Below are 20,184 nucleotides of genomic sequence, written 5' to 3'. Positions count from 1 at the left end.
GAAAACACAAAATAATGAACCCTGAAGTCTTCAGCCATGCTCTTCTGTGACTCTCTTTGCTTAGTCCTGTTAGGCACATGTCAGTCATTACGCCCTTGACTGGCCACTTAAAAAACATTCTGGAATTTAAAAAAAATTACAGATGATGTGGTTATGACACAAGTGCAGTGTGCTTATCTAGATATAAAAAAAAGGTTAGTTGCGCAAAGCACCATGATGCTCAGAAAAATAATGCGTGGAATCGGTCAATGTGCATGAAAAGAAGGATTTTATTGTTTTTCCATTTTCCTTGAAATCCTTTCCGTGTATAATAGCTGAAGTAGGTCTGATTCGCTATAGATCTGAAACACCGTTGAGTGGGTTTAGTAGATGGGTGGTGGTATAAGTAAAATACAAAGATCATGCAGAACTTTATGCAACACTTTTTTTTGCCACTAATTTTTTAATATGCTCGGGATGACACTCTTCATTTTTCTACATAATCTTTATCGTCTTCAACAGCATCTTCTTGTGTCAGATGAAACTATTAGTTTTGTTTAGTAGTTTGTGATACAACTGTAGCCCAGCTGACCCATCCCAGAGAAATAGTTATGGAAAATGAACATAAGAGATTCTGTGCTCTGGGTTGAGCCATTAGGTGTATTCACTTCATAACACATATATGCAGAATAATTATTTTGTAGTTATAACATATATTATTCATAACTGACATAACAAAGACTACTGAAATCCACACATGTTAGAATTCCAAATGTTCCTATCGTCTGTTTTGCAATCTGTATGTCCTGCTGAGGTTTGTGGTGGAGTGGGTGTAATGTGGCTCAAGTGAGTGGCTTTCTAACAAATTGTGTGACTGTGTAAGTGTACAAGAGATAGTCAAAAGTCAGGATAGTCACTTGGGCTATGGGAGTTAAGGGAGTTCTCGTTTAGCTCAAATAGCTGTGAAGGCTTGATTTTCGCCAATTCTCAGGTAGAACACAGCAATCACTAGACCCCAATGTGGTATTTCAGAGAAGAAGCATGCTCAAGTGACTTGAAGTGATGGCTTGGTCTACAGGGTGAGCTAGTACAGTAGATCCTCACGAAATACACAGATCAGGTATAAGGCCTAATTCTCTCACAATATCCTGGTCAGAACTCCTATTTCCTCCCTGTGAACCTCCAGTAAAAGACTCCCAGAGGTTTTTACTTATTTAATTCCTTTTACATATCCACTGTTCATGTTGAGTGCCATGGTGGCCACAGGATGAGTTATTTCTCTAAACACAATAATGGTCTGTCGCTCCTTTTGTTGTTTTCCTAATCTGTCTCACGCCATCTGAGAAATACAATTTCCACAGCGTGTCTTTGGCTGTCTCATTGGTGCAGTTAGTGAAGGAGAGGACCGCTGGACAACCCTAAATAAATTCCCAGACCTCCTAAACCAGCTCCTCTGGATGGGCAGGCTCTGAGGCCAAATTCTTTAGGCTATATCACATAACGTGCCTTTTCCAGCAATTTTCAGTCTTAGCCTTGATTTACATAATCTTAGTGATTCAGAGGCAGTTGGTGGCAGGCTCCTGTTAAGCCAGTTGCGTAATGTAACATGCCCAGTGACTCACTCCAACAAGTTCATGACTCACTCAAATAAAACTAAACAGGTTAGACTTTTTCTGTAATTGTAGAGGTCAACATGTGTGCATGAGAGCAGACAACCAATGAATGCTTATATTGAAGTGTAATGCATATAATGGTATAAGGAGCACACATGTTTTGGACATCAGAAACAGAAGAGTTGTCTCATGTTTTTTGTACCATGACACAATGGAAAAAAATAAATTAAAGGGTCAAGGTGGTGGCTGAAATCGCCATAGCTTTTAACCCTTTGTACAGTGTATTCTCCATCAGGCAGCACGTTATTGGCTATCACAAAAAGGGACCAACATGACAGTGCTGGAAAGTTGGCATGTAGTCAGTAAATTAGATAGATCTACCGATGTTCAGTCATTTAAATTGACATGATCAGCTGTCATCATTAGTGACTGCAGTTCTAATGTCCGACATTATCCCACAACATTACTGTCCCATAATGTGACATTATCTTTAAGGTCTTCTAATATGATCAAGCTCCTCACCCTGTCACAGATGTTTCCCTTGTTACTCACAGCAAAATCATAAATTAGTTGAGTCAGCCATTTCCATTCCAGTGGATGAAACAGAGAAAGTTTCAGGGAGATTATAAAATATACACCCCCTCCGTCAGGAGCAGAGAGAGAGAGAGAGAGAGAGAGATAGAGAGAGACAGAGTTTGTTTTTCAGTCAAAAATCAATACGTGCCCTTTGAGCTTTTAAGTATGCGAAGCACCGTGCAGCATGTCGTTTCAGGAAGCAGCTGCTCAATCCCCATACGTCAGGATCAGAGAAAGTCAGCGCAAGAGAGAGAAAGAGAAAAGTAAGCAATCTAGCTTCTCAGCCATCTGCCAATAGCGTCCCTTGTATGAAATCAACTGTGTAAACCAACTGAGGAAGCATGTACCAGAAATTAAAAGACCCATTGTCCGCAGAAATCCGCGAACCAGCAAAAAATCCACGATATATATTTAAATATGCTTACATATAAAATCTGTGATTGAGTGAAGCCGCGAAAGGCGAAGCGCGATATAGCGAGGGATCACTGTAAAGCAATATAGCCATGTAAGTCCGTGCTGTAAAATGTAGAGATGTAATTGAAAGGAACTACTCTGGGCGTCTCTTTCCTAGGAGGATTCGTTTTGCCGATGTGCTCGCCTCACTTGTGTATTAGCAGAGGGAGCAAAGTAAAAGGGATACCGTTTTACCGATGTTAATGGCTAAGCGACTTTGTCTTTCTTCTGAGGTTTCATTTTGCAGACGTGCTGGCCTCGCATGTGTTATTAGTGGCTAAGCGAGTTTTCTGTTTCCTCTGAGGTGGAGCCCTTACCCAGACTCCACCTCTCACCTCTCACGCATAGACGCTTATATATAAGATATATATATATTGCAAAGAATACACAACATCTCATAAAGGTTTGGGGTTACCGGCCCCGTATACTGTACAGACTGCAAATCAAAAATAAAGAATACAGTCATACATATGACATTCTATCATAACAGCAAACGTTTTGGATCTGGTGAAGGAAGCATTTATGGGGTGGGACCGGAAACAGATGAATGGAATGCTGGGAAGGACCGAGGTGCTGTATGGGAGCCGTGACGTCATCAAGATGGGACCAGAGGAAGGGATGGAATGCGGAAGTGGTGGCATGTGGTTTAGGGAACCTGGTCAAAGTTACGGCTGCGTTGTTTCTGTGTTTCTGTAGGAATAAAAGAGAGAAAGGTTAGTACCCCGTCTTTGTCCCCTGGCACGATATGTTATGTTGCTCGTCGTGTCTTTACGCGGCTCCCTATGCGGGCGTGCGCAACAATATATATATATATATATATATATATATATATATATATATATATATATATATATATAAAAACCCAAACATATGCATTTTTAGTGTGTGCTCTGTAGTACAGCAAATGGTAAAGTCAAGGTTCAAATGAAATACCCACCACAGCATTCAGAGTGATAGCATACAAAAATGTTTTTGTTAAAATGATTTGGATTAAGAGGGTTAAGGAAGTGAATAGATGGACAGATAAAAATCTAAATCCATTAAAGCAGTTTAGAGTAGTAGGAACTGGAGCCCATTGGGGACAAGATGGGAAACAACTGAGCATATGTAAAATACACAAAAATGGCCACTGTTATTATTGTAATATTCAGATCATCAGTACCATTAGATTCATCTTGATGCACACCGACAAACTGAATGTGGACCTAATGCAGATTCTGGAATTAAGTGGTGCCACTATCTTCTTCTTTCTTATGATGCGTTTCCCAGTCTTCATGCCAGCTTTTGTCTTCAACTGTCTGACTTGTCTTCCTGTTTGCCTTCTGGGAATACAAATATCTGTTGAGTTTGAAAAGCAGAACTGTGACCCTGATGGTAACCTGATCCAAAAGTGTGCAACACCAACATGCAGCACAGACACCTCAGCGGACTCCCAGGAGGCAGCAGCATTAGGCCGACATAAAGCCGCAGACCTCTGTGGAATGTTACAGGGATGCGGGCTGTGCAGCTTATTGTTTTAACTGCCAATGGGAAAAGAAAAATAAACAGAATCACCCTCCCCCCATTTGGAGGAAAGCGAGTGGGCTTCTGAAACATTCCCAAAATGTAAAAAATGTCCTTCAGCTGCAGCTTTGTTAATTAATGAATGTAAAACTTTTTTTTTTCTACCACCAAAATGAAGCAGAAGTATTTCATCATGGCATGTGCTTTGAGAAGATATGAAGCGAGTCTGTGGGGGCTAATGTTAGACCCTACTGGTCCTAAACAAATGGGAATGCCAAGCATTTGTGAAGTGGATGAGCTGCTGTTACCTGTTCAGCTAAGATGTGAAATAACTGACAAGTTAAGTGCTTCAAGATGTATTTCTAGGGCAGTCCTATACATCACTGCCGATTTAGCAATCATTTTTTACTCTCTACAAAGTACTTGTTCTTCTTGTGTTGGGTTACAATTTTTTACTGTATAATTGTCTGCTACAGTTCATCAGGTTTCTGTTATCTATTCCTCCCAATACTTGTTACACATTAGGGCAAAGTCCTGGAATATCATGTTTCTTGAGCTTTTTTGGGGTGACACTTTTTTCATTTTGCTTTAGAATGCTGTCATAGTTTTATAGTTAGAACTGATGTCCCATAGCCAATGAGACCTGAGCTCCATGCCTTACTAGGTTACTATGTTTGTCCTTATATGAGTTTTTAGGAGGTACTTCTAACTGAAGATATGTTTAGCTACCTTAAATAACATACTGTACATGTCTCAAATTAGCTTAATCCAACTCAGGGTCACCATGAGCCGGATCCTAAACTGGAGAAATTACGTGCAAGGCAGGAACCAGACCTGGATGAGATATTCTTCTTCTTTTTTCAGCAGCTCTCCTTAAGGGCCACCACAGCGGATCATCTGTTTCCATATCTTCCTGTTCTCTATATCTTGCTCTGTTACACCCATCACCTTCATGTCCTCTCTCACCACATCCATAAACTTCCTCTTAGACCTTCCTCTTTATCTCTTACCTGGCACCTCAATCCCTAGCCTCCTTCTCCTGATATACCCAGGACATACTTCTCTGCACAAGTCCAAACCAATGGAATCTTGCTTCTCTGGCTTTGTCTCTAAACCGTCCAACCTGAGCTGACCATCTAATTTCTAATCCTGTGCATCCTTGGCACTCCCAATGCAAATCTTCCCACACCAGACCGGATTACACCACTTTTACCTGTTCTTCTCTTTCCCTCCCCTTTCCCCCCCCTTTTGCTTCTACTGAAGCAACACCTACACTCACAGCCACAGCACCTGGCACCATCACCGGAGCTTTATTGCATGCTTGCTAACCATTGAACTTTGCATGTTCCTTGAATGTTCTGCATCCATTTCATACCTGAATGTGCATGCCAATTGTTATCATGCTTCTTTTTTTCCTCTCCAGAACATCATCCCTTCTTCAGCACTGAACTTGTAATTGTATGCTAGCATTAAAGTAACTACAAAAATCAGCTAAGTTTCTTTTTTCAAGAAGCATTTTTGAGATTTTAGGGTATTTAGTTTTTCAATTAGGGGCACTTTAGCCATAAATATTGATATATCGAAATGTTCTTTCTTAGCAGATGCCTAGTGTCCTAGTTGTACCCTCTTGCCAAATTTCAGTTTTTAACTACAGGAGAGACAGTATTTTTGTTGATGAGCATATGAGTTAGACAGGCACTATATATTTACAGATTATATACAGTATATCTTTGCATGCATAGAAATTCTTGGACTGGAACAGCTGACTAAGCTGAGGAAGTGAGGAGCGGAGGAAACTCCTGCTAGCTTTGCTAGTCCATTATTCAGGTAAAACATGAACTTTATAGGTTTGGTCTAGTCAGACTAAACATTTTAAAGGAAAAATCAAATGTGCACTGTGTCCCACAGTGTGACGAGTTCAATTCACCAAGTGTTACTTGTTGTCCATCACTTATGAGTTGCATCTTGTTAGTTTAGGAATGGAAGAAATAAAGGCTTAGAAAACAGTAACTGAATGTGGAGTGTGGCCAGGCTGAACAATTTTAATGCGGAAACACTTTAAAGGAAGCCAAGGGACCTAGAGAGCTAGAACATGAGGACGAGCTGAGTTATGGTCAGACAGTGGGCAAAAAAAAAAACAAAACAAATCTGCTGTGCAGAAATGTCATGAGCCTTAAATCACCAATCTGGCCAACTAGGTTCTGGTCAGCCACTTTCCTTAACCTGCAGCAACCGTAGCTTTCAGTTGTCCGTGAAGGCTTTAGCAAGGTTCAGTGCAGGGAAGAAAAGTGGGGAAAAATAAAAAGAAAACAAACAAATATGCCAAATTGTGACATTCCTCCTTTATTTGTGGTTTGGAGCCTCCTTATTAGGCTCTTTGGGTTAATGTGGGAATTGCCTTAAAGTGACTCATTTGAGCAGCTTCAGCTGTTTTGCTCAGCAAATCGCATGAATTATGTTGAAACAATTAAGTACTGTATGAAATCCTTTGCTCTTAATGGTCTGAGAGCTTCATTCAGCACAAGTCCTGCATGGCCTGCTCTTTCAGATTGGGTGTTCCTTTCATAGAGAAATTAAAGCCCATTGAATGTGATAACAAGTGGCTTGTTTTGATACAATATCTCTGCAGCCCTGCCAGAGCAGAAAGGCCTCTTTTTTATGAAATAATGTATACTGGGGTTGGAGGACAGCAGCACAATGCCTCTCTCATGTCCCGTCTCCCACCTCATCCGCCAGCGATCTCTGTTTACCGTGGTAGCCGTCAGGGAGATTTGTATCATGTGTTTCCAGAAGCCTAGAATTTGCTGCTGGCTGTTTACAGCCTCCTCTCGTTTATTTAAGTTTCCGTCTCTTGATCCTTGACATCAAAGCCATAATTCTAAATGTCTTTATATTTATCACCCTAATTTCAGTCATACCCTTATTTTATTTATGTGGACCTCATTTGATCCCAGACTGTCTCACAACACCTAATCTTCAGCAGTACATGCCCAGTGCTACTGCTTGCTATGTACAAAATGAGATAATTTGTTGACTGTGACTAAGATGCTGAATATTAAGTTTTATTACATCCTCAGACTCATTCAGTCCAGTGCAGGAGTGCGGATAGCCAAAACTTGTCCCAGAAGCATATGAAACAGTGCAGGAACTGACCTTAGATAAGGTGACACTTCATTGCAGGGCCCACACATGCACACATCCATGGTGGTAGTTTAGAATTGAAAGGTTAGTATAACATGCACGTATGTATGACGTTGGGGAATACTAGAGAAAAACTAAGGGAGGGTTTGGAACCCAGGACATTATATCCATGAAGCAGCAGTACTTGAGTGTTAACTTTAGAAATTTGCACAATTTGTCAACTGGTAGTTTTTAGTGGATTACTTTTTTAATCGCTAAAACTACCTTACCCGTGAATCATTTTGTAAGAAAAGAGAGCGCCATTTTTAAGAAGAGCCACAAATCAAATTGTTGTTGAATCCCTTAGTCAAATTCAAATCTTTGTGATCTAAAGGACATTAGCACACCATGCCTTTCTATCCAAAACTGCATCTCTAATTTCCTTCAAGGTCATATAATTTCAGTTATTCTATCCATCTTTGTCTCTGTCATCCTCCTCTCGTGTTACCTTCAGTTTTCCCCAACAAGAAATTCTTCGCCAGGGAATCCTATCTTCACATTATGTGGCCATACTATTTCAAGTCTTCCAATGAGAAGTATGGTTGTATTTCTTCAAACATTGAATTTTTGTGTCGATTCTTTTGCATTTAGCTTTTGCGATAGTCCAAATCTTCATTACTGGAAACACAATAGCTTTAATAATGAGAACCTTTACTGACAATGTGATGTCTCTGCTCTTTAGTGAGTTGTCTAAATTTGGCACAACTATCCTTTCCTAGAAGTAAGTGTCATATATTTTTGAGGCAGCAAACTCTGTCTACAGAAATCCTCGAGCCAGAGAAAACAAAATCTGTTACAAATCAAATTAATCTGCAGCATTTTCTCGTGTAATGCATCTTACCTGATGATTTGGATGTAATAGACAATTAAACATAAAGTATGTCAGCAAAGTATTTGTTTTCAAAAGAGGTTTTATACTGAAATTCCAGACAACAAGTCAAGTAAAATGGTTTTGAACATGAAGTTTTAACCTGGGTGTTTTTGTTGTAGGTTAATATGTAAAAGCCATGATAGCAACTGTATAAAACTGTAATTTTTCTTCACTGGCCATTTATTACAGGTTTATAATTTTTATGTAGGGCACATAAAAAGTGTAGTGAAATCCTTACTTGCATTACTAATCAACATGCAACACATCACCACTTTCCAACCATTATTAGTGAGTATCACAACTGGCTTTGCAACTTCTGGCCTCTCTACCTGAAGAATCTCAGAATTACTTCTCCTGCTGTCTGCTATGTTTATTCTCTATCAGACTTATTACTGATAAAATGTTACACCCAGACATGCACATTTACAGAAAATGGCCTGTTTATCTTGGGTGCTTGAGCTTCCCACTCCAAAGGCTTACTAAACTAACAAAGAAAGGCCATCAGAATGGATGCCACTTCTTCATCTCCTCCTCCTCCCTCCCAGTTTCAGCATACATTTGAAAGCTAGCAGTATGACTCAGTGTTGTGCTACACAAGACAAGCTCTGGAGGGCCGCTTTTCTGTCTTCATTAATTATTCTTTTCCAAGAAGAAAGCCATAGCTGGATCTTCTCTGCCAAAGTAATAAAATGCTCAGCAGATGTTTCCCTACGGCCATTACTCTTCTCTGCAGGATGGCCATGCAAAATTATTTTTGTTTTCTATTTTTGCCATTAATACAAAGTGCATGTCTAATGTAAAATGTGTTTGTGTCCCATAACTTATAACTTAACCGGGGGGGCTCACAAGTATCAGATTGGTTGTGAATGAATGCCCTTCGACTTAGGCATCATTTTCAGGCCTGTGAGAAACTTTCAGATGGGCCTGTATTACATGAGCTTCCTGTATCAGGCTAGTATTTTCTCATCCTGCTTTGCTATTGCAGGGTTATGGAATCCAGTGCGCATTGTGGTAGTGTAGGGGTCTGTCTTGATTACATTAATTAATGTGAGTTTAATTTGATACACTACCCATCCAGATGTCATGGTGATGTTGCATGATGCCAGCCTGGCATTACACAAACTTGTCGTGTTGTAAATCACCTAAATTTTTAGATTTTCCATGGTCCATATAGAGGACCCATTCAGTGATTCGTCACTTCTGTAGGGCACTCAGGAGGAACTGCAAGGCTGTTAAGTGAAACCTTCTTACTTTTTTATTGGCATAACTGAACTGCTGAAGCCTCTAATCAAGTACACAGATTCTTTGCCATTTTATTTCAATTCATTTTCTTTTTCTTTTTCTATACACATTGAATGCCTTGATGTTGGGCATTACTAGCCAGGTTGTTATGAAAAAAACCAAAAAGACTAAGCATTTTGTTAAACAAAATACAAATTAACTTAAAAGAGATTGAGAAAATGAACACTAAACTAAAACTACAACCACATTAGAAAACTTTTTATGAGAACAGGGCTTTCAGCCCAACAAAACACACCAATCTTATCCACTTGATTAAGTCCAGTGTTGAAGGTGCCTAATGTCCTAGGGCCTCATGCAAAATGCTGCGCATAGAATTCACACTAAAACATGGTGTACGGACAAAAGTCGAAATGTGCGTACGCACAAAAAAACTTCAGATGCACAAAACCATGTGTAAGCCAATTTCCATGCACTTCTGCCACATAAAACCCGGTCTTCGTGAAAAGTAACGCTCGTGCATGCGCCTGCCACCCCACCCCGTCTCCTCCCAGAATTATGCCTCTTTGAATATGCAAATCAATATAAATGTTCCCTTAAGTACAACGTTCTGTGAAAAGACAATGGCAAAAGAATGGGGAAAAAAGAAGAATTTCAGTGAATGCCAAATGCAGGTAATGAAAAACGTACTATTTGTTGGTTTAAGCATTTGTACGTATAAACAACAAAATGAAGTTGATTGAAAGTTCGCACGATGCCCGAAATAAAAAAGAAGTTGTCAGATATCAAAGTCGCTGTGAAAATGCGAGTCATAGCCCACCGTCTTGAGTGTCATATGGAAGCTTATTAGGGTAGAGAGAAAAGAAACAAATAGGGACACAGTGGAAAAAAAAGCTTGAAATGTCAACTTTAATTTTGAAATTTTCACTTTAATCATGTAGTTTATTTTGTCATTAAAGTAGAATGTCATAAACTTCATCTTAAAATCTTTTGATTTACTAGTTTCTCAATCCCATTGTAACTAAAGTAGCATGTTAAATGCTTCATATTCTATTTACTCTGTGTGTGAATCACTACTTGCTTCTTATTAAACGCTGACAGGACACAGAATACATTACATTCATGATATTACAGCTCTCTTAACAATTTAAATGCTAAGATGTATGCTTGATATCATGTTCATGATGAAATTAATTAAAGCATGTATTAAACATAAGGCCATAATGGTGGAGTATTAGTGATGAGCTGGAGCCCTGTCCAGAGATTGTTCCTGCATCCTGCAAGATGCTTGCTCTGCCATGCTCGATCATCGACGAAATAATTTATTGCAGCAGTACTGTCTCTTTCAAACATACGAACCCTCCAATTCCTGTCTTTCCTGTTCTTTCTCCAAGTAAACAATCGCAACACAATCAGTTCTTTAATAAAAGTCAAGCCATCTGTAAGCTTAGAATGCTGATTCTTCAAAACTTTTAAGGAGTATTGAAATATCTTTGCAGTACATGTTTAATTATTCCACCCATCTATCCATCCAGGGTCACGCCAGTCCCAGCAAGCATACATCATGAGGCAGGAACAATCCCTGAACGGGGTGTCAGTTCATCGCTTGTACTGTCCACTGTGTCCAGATGTTTAGTAACAGTATACATTATTTAAATGAAGTTAAAAATGTATCTGTATAATATAGTTAATATATACTTTACTGAATTTCATCTTTAAAATGATCTCAAGAGCTCCAAGAAGATAACGCCTGGAAATCTAAATCGACTTAGAAGCCAGTCATCATCATCTGTAAATATGCACTCTCTTCTGTTGAAGTGAATTGAATTTCTTTATTGTTATTATATGGTACAATGAGATTCAATATGCAAATCCTCCAAAAACTTATTTTCCTATAAAATGGTAAAATAACAACAACAACAACAATAATAATAATAATAATAATAATAATACAATAGAAAATAATGAAAAATATACAATATGAAAGCATAAGTAGCTCAGGTTGTGCAATATTACAACTGTAAGGCAACTTTACAGTGAGGTAATTGTACTTAAAAGTACAAACAGTTCTACTGGGAGCACTTGATGGACTGATTGAGTACATTTAGAGATCTTGGGATGAAAATGTTTCTGAACCGCAAGGTTCATGCAGAAAAGGCTCTGAAGCGTTTACAGAATGAGAGAAGTTCAAATAGACTGTGCGTATGGCTGAGGCATGTACCCCGATAAACCTTTCTCTGCTCTTGACAGAATCTGCCATAGAGCTTTCTGATCAGCTGCTGTATAGCTGTGATTCCACACTCGGATATAATGGGTTAAAATACTGGTGCACTGAGAGTAACAACGCTAAAGTAGCTGTGGTATTTGGAATAGTTTGTCCATTCCGTGCATCATTATATTGTTACAGGTTGATCACAATCAGATGCCTTAAACTAAAAAAATGATATGCGGTTAATGTCAGTGTATTTGATAAAGCCACGTCAGGGATGTGATTCAAATAAATAAAGGAAAACCACACAGGAACAGTAGCACTTCTTTGACGCTGGGTACCGCCAGTTTGCAAAACTGAGCCAAAAATGTGCATACGCAATGGTTTGACCTGGTGTGAGAATGTGTGTGGCTTTACGCTAAGCTTAGTTTTTATACATCACAATGTGAGCGTGGAAATGGGCATATGCAACATTTTTGTGCGTATGCACCATTTATACATGAGGCACCTACTATCTACCACACTGAATGATAACTTATTAGCTCAGACTTCAGCATAATTGTCACCCCCAGACTAGCAACAAAATTTCAGAATCTGGGAATCAGATCAACTACCATGAACATCGGCATCCCCCAAGGTTGTATTCTCAGTCCCTTACTGCATTCACTATACACAAATGATTCTGTAGACAAGCACAGCTCAAACACCATTATGATATTTGCTGATGACACAGTTGTGGTAGGACTCATCAGCAACAACAATGAGACACCGTACCAAGACAAAGTGGCTGGCATGTCACTATGGTGTCAGGAAAACTATCCTTCAACTTCTGCAAAACAAAAGAGTTCATAATAAATTTCAGCAGAAATAACAAGAAGTAAAAAACTGAGTGCACACCTCTGTTTACTAATGGCACTGCAGTGGAAAGGCTTTTAAATACCTGGAAACCAACAGCAGGAGCGATTTAACATTGTCCCACCAGACAGACATTCTGTCGAGAAAGACCAGGCAGAGCCTTTGTCATATCAGACAACTGAAGAAATTAAAGACACTTTTTAACACTCTGAAATCCTTCTACCATGCAGCCTCATACTGGTAGGACACATCACTACTTGGTGTAGAAATGTCTCATAAAAGGACCACACAGTGCTGCAGAGAGTTGTGAGCTTGGTTGAGCGCATCATAGGGATATCACTACCATCCTTACAGGACCTGTGTATGAAAAGATGCACTACCAGGGTAGCCACGATCATGAAGATTTCCTCTCACCCTTTCTTCAGCCAGTTTAAATGGCAGAGAACTGACAGGTGCCTGCATTGCCCCCAGTCAAGAACAGAAAGATGAGAAAGAGCTTCAGTTCCCAGGTGATAAAAACAAGAAATGGTCATCTTGTCAGGCTTTACTCAGAGATGTAAAAATAGTCAATTAATATTTTATATTTAACTCTTTATTATTTAACAATTATTTAACTATTATTATACCTTTAAAGTGTTTATGTTCAACACAATTGATTATTTGAGTAATTTAATCTGCACTTTTAATATTTAATTTTTATTTTTAATTTTGTTGCACAGCACAGGGTGCTCACTTAAGCTGCATTTCACCTTATACCTCTGTGTGTATATATGTGAGAAATAAAACCGAACTCTGTAATCCATCTGTCTATAGGTTGTATGAAGAAAAACTTCCCATTGTATGTGTGAAATTTACCCTTAAGAATTTTTCAACTGTCCCCGTGTTCTTGATGAACTCATTTTAATGTAACAGTCTCAATGTTACTTTGAAGCAACATATGTCATAAATTTTTAATAATTTACTTGAATATAATATTCTGTTTAGGAAAGGTACTTCTAGTCTTCAGCAACATTCAGTATATCTGTTAAGCATCTTGAACGAATCAGTGAGTAATGATTGAAAGAATTGCACGCAAATAATTTAAATAAACATGCCACTTTAATAAATGTATTTTCAAGTGTGTTTGTAATGCATAAAAAAATTCAGATGCACAAAACCATGCGTAAGCCAACTTCTGCTACATAAATCCTGGTCTGCGTGAAAAGTAATGTTCATGCACGCGCCCACCACCCCGTCTCCACCCAGAATTACACCTCTTTGAATATGCAAATCAATATAAATGTTCCCTTAAGTACAGCATTCTGTGAAAAGACAATGGCAAAGCATGGGGGAAATAGAAAAATTTCAGCAAATGCCAAGTAGAGGTAATGAAAAACGTACCATTTGTTGGTTTAAGCAGTTGTATAAACAACAAAATGAAGCTGATTGAGAGTTCAAGATCAGAAAGTGGCACAGTGCCCAAAATAAAAAAGAAGTTGTCAGATATCAAAGTCGCTGTGAAAAGGCAAGTTGTAGCCCACCGTCTGAGTGTCATATGAAAGCTTATTAGGGTACAGAGAAAAGAAAAACAATAGGGACACAGTGGATTAAAAAGCTCGAAATGTTAGATTATTACATATAAATGGATGTTTCCATTGTCTAAAAGTAAGTAGTGCTCACAGGGTAAGGTGACTGAAAAGCTTTGCTTACACCACTCAGCCTTTGGAGTGAGCATTGCTGTTGTTGATTGTCCCTCCAACAAGCATGATGGTTGTCACCTACCCAGACAGAGCGTGTTTTTAAAGATGGACACAGAGCAAATTAGTTGTAAATGGGAATATACTGTCTGGGAGTAAGCAGAGATTACAGTGACAGTAACTAGATCAAGTGTGTAAACGATGATGTAGTGATCTGTTTGTGGGATTCAGTTAATACAATAGAATGCAAATTTCAAAACACTCTTAAAATATTTTAATAAAGAAGTTAATAAGGATGTTGAGGGCTGAAACACAATGAAAAAACACAAATCAACGAAAGAAGTTAAAACGACAGGTTACATTGGTGAACAGACTTTTACTTTGCCCTTTTCAGAAAGGAGCTATCTGGTCAGCTTAGTCAATCGACCGCAGAAAGAGAGAAAATGTTGGTGCTGTATCAACCTTTATTAGGCACAGCATGCATTTGTTAATCTTCATCAAATATCACATAGGTCACCAAAAACAAATGCTAAAGTAGAAATTGTCAAAAGTTCATTCAAGGAAAATAAAACTACACTAAAAATGACATGACAGGTGAAATTAATGTAGAAATAAACACAAATTTTAAAAACAATAGAAGTGAAATAACATTGATACTAGTAGCCCTTGTTTTTCATGTCTTCTGTTTGTTGTCTGTATGCAGATTTAAACCAGCTCATTTCTGACCTGCAATCCTTTCTTCTGGTGCTGGACCAAGAGCATCTGAGCTACATTGCACAAGCCAAGAAGAAGTCCATCTCTGAATTGCTGTCCAAACTTCAGGACCCATCCTGTATGTATTTACTTGTGGCTATTTGTTTTTATGCAGCTAAGTGTGGTCAGTTGCATTTTTTAATTCCCAAAATTATATATATTTTGTTTAGCTGGACGCTTGCATCCAAATGTATTTTTATTTGTGGGAGGAAAGTTGGGATGAAAATAAAAAGGAAGCCAAAGGTCTCATTGCTTTTCATCATCCAGTTTGATGAGAAGAAAAATAACAAAGAAACGTTAGGCTTTCTTACGTAGGACTTTGTTGAATTTCACATGCAACAGCATCATCAACTGCCATTGCTGGTGTAATTTTCACATATCCAGCTACACTTGAGGAGAAAGAAAGTAACAATGGCCTATATTTATTTATAATTTTAGTCATTCTTATAACTTAATATATACAATATGTACAGTCATGGCCGAAATTATCGGCACCCCTGGAATTTTCCTTGAAAATGTACCATTTCTCCCAGAAAATTGTTGCAATTACAAATGTTTTGGTATACACATGTTTATTTCCTTTATGTGCATTGGAACAACACAAAAAACAGAGAAAAAAAGCCAAATCTGACATCATTCCACATAAAACTCAAAAACCGGGCTGGACAAAATTATTGGCACCCTCTACTTAATATTTGGTTGCACGCCCTTTGGAAAAAAATAACTGAAATCAAGCGCTTCCTATAACCATCAACAAGCTTGTTACACCTCTCAACTGGAATTTCCGACCACTCGTCTTTTGCAAACTGTCAAGGTTTCTCAAATTTGAAGGGCGCCTTCTCCCAACAGCAATTTTGAGATCTCTCCATAAGTGTTCAATCGGATTTAGATCTGGACTCATTGCTGGCCACTTCAGAACTCTCCAGCGCTTTGTCTTCAACCGTTTCTGAGTGCTTTTAGAGGTACGTTTGGGGTCATTGTCCTGCTGGAACACCCATGACCTTTGACGCAGACCCAGCTTTCTGACACTGGGCCCTACATTGCGCCCCAATATCTTTTGGTAGTCTTCAGATTTCATGATGCCTTGCACACAGTCAAGGCATCCAGTGCCAGAGGCAGCAAAACATCCCCAAAACATCTTAGAACCTCCACCATGTTTGACTGTAGGTACTGTGTTCTTTTCTTCGTAGGCCTCATTCCTTTTTCTGTAAACAGTAGAATGATGTGCTTTTCCAAAAAGCTCTACCTTGGTCTCATCTATCCACAAAACGTTCGCCCAGAAGGATTTTGGATTCCACAAGTACATTTTGGCAAACTCCAGTCTGGCTTTTTTATGTTTCTGTGTCAGCAGTGGGGTCCTCCTGGCTCTCCTGCCATAGCGTTTCATTTCGTTCAGATGTCGACGGATAGTTCGAGCTGACACTGTTGCACCCTGAGTCTGCAGAACAGCTTGAATATGTTTTGAAGCTGATTGGGGTTGTTTATCCACCATTCGGACTATCCTTCGTTGCAGTCTTTTATCAATTTTTCTCTTCCGTCCACGTCCAGGGAGATTAGCTACAGTGCCATGTGTTGTGAACTTCTTGATTATGTTGCGCACAGTGGACAAAGGAACATGAAGATCTCTGGAGATGGACTTGTAGCCTTGAGATTGTTGATATTTTTCCACAATTTTTGTTCTCAAGCCTCAGACAATTCTCTGCTCTTCTTTCTGTTCTCCATGCTTAGTGTGGCACACTCAGACACACAACAGAAAGGATGAGTCAACTTTTCTCCATTTTAACTGGCTTCAGGTGTGATTGCTAGATTGCCAGCACCTGTTTCTTGCCACAGGTGAGTTCAAACGAATATCATATGCTTGAAATAAAACGATTTACCCACAATTTTGAAAGGATGCCAATAATTTTGTCCGGCCCATTTTTGGAGTTCTGTGTGACATGATGTCAGATTTGGCTTTTTTTCTCTTTTTTTTGTGTTGTTCCAATGCACATAAAGAAAATAAACGTGTATATACAACAACATTTGTAATTGCAAAAATTTTCTGGGAGAAATGGTGCATTTTCTGGGAAAATTCCAGGGGTGCCGATAATTTCGGCCATGACTGTATTATCATGTTTTGTTCTTCTGTATAAAGGCTTATTACTTGCTTTACCTTTTGTTTTACATTCACTTGTTGAACAGAGTGATTCCACATTAAATTTCTGTGTTGCAAAAAGTACATGAATGCTGCATTTAGTTTGTAACCAAATATAACATTAAATGCCTAATAGTGGACTCATGAACGCTGACATTAACCTCTGCAAGAGAAGCCTGCTGATCCTTAGACATTACCCTTGTGCTCTTTGTGATCTCCCAGAATATCGAACACCTTACTGTTGTAGTGTTTTTTGTTGTACAACCACTCCTGGTTAGAGTAACAGTGCTGTTGAATTTTCCCCATTTGTACAATCTCTGCTTAACAGTGGATTGGTGAAGGCCAAAGTCTTTGTAAATATTTTTGTAACATTTCCCAGCCTAATAATTATCATGAAACAATAGATTATTAAAACATTAGAAAATTTTTGATGAAAACAGGGCATTCAACTCAACAAAGCTTGGCAGAATTACCACATAATTCCTCCAAAATATCATCAAGTCTGGCTTTGAAGGTCCACAAAGTTCTACTGTCTACCACACTACATGGTAACTTATTCCATGATTCTGTGGTTGTCCCTAAGTAGCAAAAACTTCCTAACATTTGTGTGCAATTTACCCTTAACAAGTTTCCAACTGTATTTCCATGTTCTTATTGAAATAATTTTAAAGTAACACTTTTAAATCATTGTACTAATTCCGTTCATAATTTTAAACTGCAATCATGTCTTCTCTTAATCTTCTTTTGCTTAAATTGAAAAGGTTCATCTCTTTTCATCTGTCCTCAAATCTCATTGCCTGCAGTCTTGGAATCAGCCTAGGCTCTCTTCTCTGAACTTTTCTTATTGTTGCTATATTTTTTTGTAGCAAACAGAAGTCCAACTGCGGCCTCCACAGTGCAGAGTACTGAGAAAAGCGCTATATAAATGTAATGAAATATTATTATTATTATTATTATAACTCTTAAGCATAACCTGCTTCGACTTGTACTCTACACATCGTGCTGTATAACCTAACATTCTGTTACCCTTCTTAATAGCTTCTGAACACTGTCTAGAGGTGTATGACTCCTAAATCCTCATAAGGTGTACTTTCGCTTTTCAGACCTCCCATTGTGTATTCAAACATAACATTTTTACTTTCTGCGTTTAATACTTTACATTTACTCACATTAAATTTCATCTGCCACAAATCTGCAAAAGCCATATATGCTATCTAAATCCCTCTGTAATGATTCAATGGATTCTAGTTTATCTGCTCATCCACCTATCTTGGTATCATCTGCAAACTTATTCAGCTTGTTGTTTATATTCCTATCCAAATCATTTATATATATATTAAAAATAGCAGCCGCCCTAGCACTGACCTCTGAGGGACACCACTCTGAACATCACCCAATTCTGATAAGGTTCCTCACAGTATTACTCTCTGCTTCCTGTGTTTTAGCCAATTCTGCACCCATCTACACAATACACGCTGAACTTCCATTTCTTTTAATTTGATGCCCAACCTCTCATGTAAAACCTTATCAAATATTTTTTAAAAGTCAAAATAAACAATACTATATGCTCCATTTTGACAGTATTCTTTTGTTGCTTCCTCATGGATGCCCAGCATGTAAGTAATACATGACCTCTCTTGTCTGAACCCATGGTGACTGCTAACTAACACTAAGAATCTCTGTGGTCATCGTTTGCCTTATCTGCTATATTGCTCTCTAACTGCCTTCTTTAATGTCCTTCTTAATGGTTGCCCTAATTCTCACACACTCTACGATTAGCATTAGAGTTATTAATCTTAAATGCCTTATTCAGCTGTTTTTTTCAGCATCGTTTTTTACCTTTTTATTTAGCCACTGCGGAGTTTTCTTTAAGTTCCTACTAATTCAAATTTTAGGTATGTATTTATCCTGCATTAGATGTAAAATGTTTTTAAATCTGTTCCACTCTCCTCAGCTCTCTCCACACCTAAAAGATTGTCCCCAAATGATCCCTTTTAGGCTTTGATGCATCTTTGCTCCATCAAATTTAAAAGTTTTGTCTTTGCATCTGCACTCCTTAAAATATCTGGGAATTGTTTTATATTATAACCACTTGACCCTAGTGATTTAATCACCTCTACACCCTCAATTCTTTAGTTTCTATTACAAAATACTAAATGTGTACAATATTTTCCCAAAGTTGGTGCTTTAAAATACTATGTTAAAAAACAGTCACTGATGTCTATAAAATCCTGCTCCTGTATTCTGGTATTTTGTAAGGTTATCCAGTTAATATTTAGGTAGTTAGAATCTCACACGACTATAATATCCATCTCAAAACTTACCTTTTTTAATATTAAATAAGACGCCCATGGAAATTACTGTCTGCATTGGGTGGTCTATAACACATTCCTAAAATAAAACCTCTGTTCTTAATACTTCCCAGCCGAGTCTAGACATCCTCACTAAGATGTGGCGTATCATCCAACTGAAGAAGACAAGCATTTGAATTTTGTTTGAAATAAGTTTCAACCACCCTCCTTTTCATTTTTGTCATTTCTTCCCTAAAAATGTGTTACCATCTAGCTGGTTTCTGTTATTGCTATAATATTATGTTTATACTCAGATACATGCAACTCTAACTCACTTGCTTTATTTTGGATATTTATAGCAATCAAGCAAATAATTTTTAATGTGTTACTTATTTTATGTTGGCACTTTACCTTTGTACTATAATTGAACTAGCCAACCCGCGGCGTACCATACGCCGCATAATCAGGCCGCTTTTTTAATGATTTTTAAGCACAGGGAAAAAATTAACATTTGAAAAATCTGGAGGAGAGGGGAAGGACGCCCATTACGCCCCATCCGTCATGCTAGTCTGCTGATTTCTCGTTCAGTAACCTGTGAGTAGTGATGGGCAGAGTGAAGCCTCACGAAGCATCAACACGTTTGAAGCAATTGTGTCGGAAATCGTATCGAAGCTTCGAAGCATTTGACACTCACCTCTCTCGTGACACCTCTTGGCCATTTTCATTAACGTTACAGAAACTTATGATACACTTCAATGACGTCTGTTAAAAGTCGTATTGCTTTTATTTTTTCGTAGCTACAGACTGACAATGAAGAGAAGGGTTCGTCAGCAGATTGTAGTGTGTGATGTC

At 38.4% G+C, this 20,184-nt stretch overlaps 1 protein-coding gene across 1 annotated transcript in view; it reads left to right on the top strand.

Annotated features, from left to right (window-relative positions):
- si:dkey-220o5.5 (actin filament-associated protein 1-like 2) overlaps window positions 1-20,184 on the top strand; it is a 137,977-nt gene that overhangs the window by 16,361 nt on the left and 101,432 nt on the right. Inside the window, exon 2 of the mRNA XM_028805927.2 lies at window positions 14,858-14,986. Within this exon, the coding sequence (XP_028661760.2) occupies window positions 14,858-14,986 (129 nt within the window). The remainder of the gene's footprint in view (window positions 1-14,857; window positions 14,987-20,184) is intronic.

The sequence above is a fragment of the Erpetoichthys calabaricus genome, chromosome 1, assembly GCF_900747795.2.
Source record: "Erpetoichthys calabaricus chromosome 1, fErpCal1.3, whole genome shotgun sequence".
NCBI lineage: Eukaryota > Metazoa > Chordata > Cladistia > Polypteriformes > Polypteridae > Erpetoichthys > Erpetoichthys calabaricus.
Note: the sequence above shows the minus strand (reverse complement) of the source record. Positions and strands in the feature narration are given on the sequence as shown.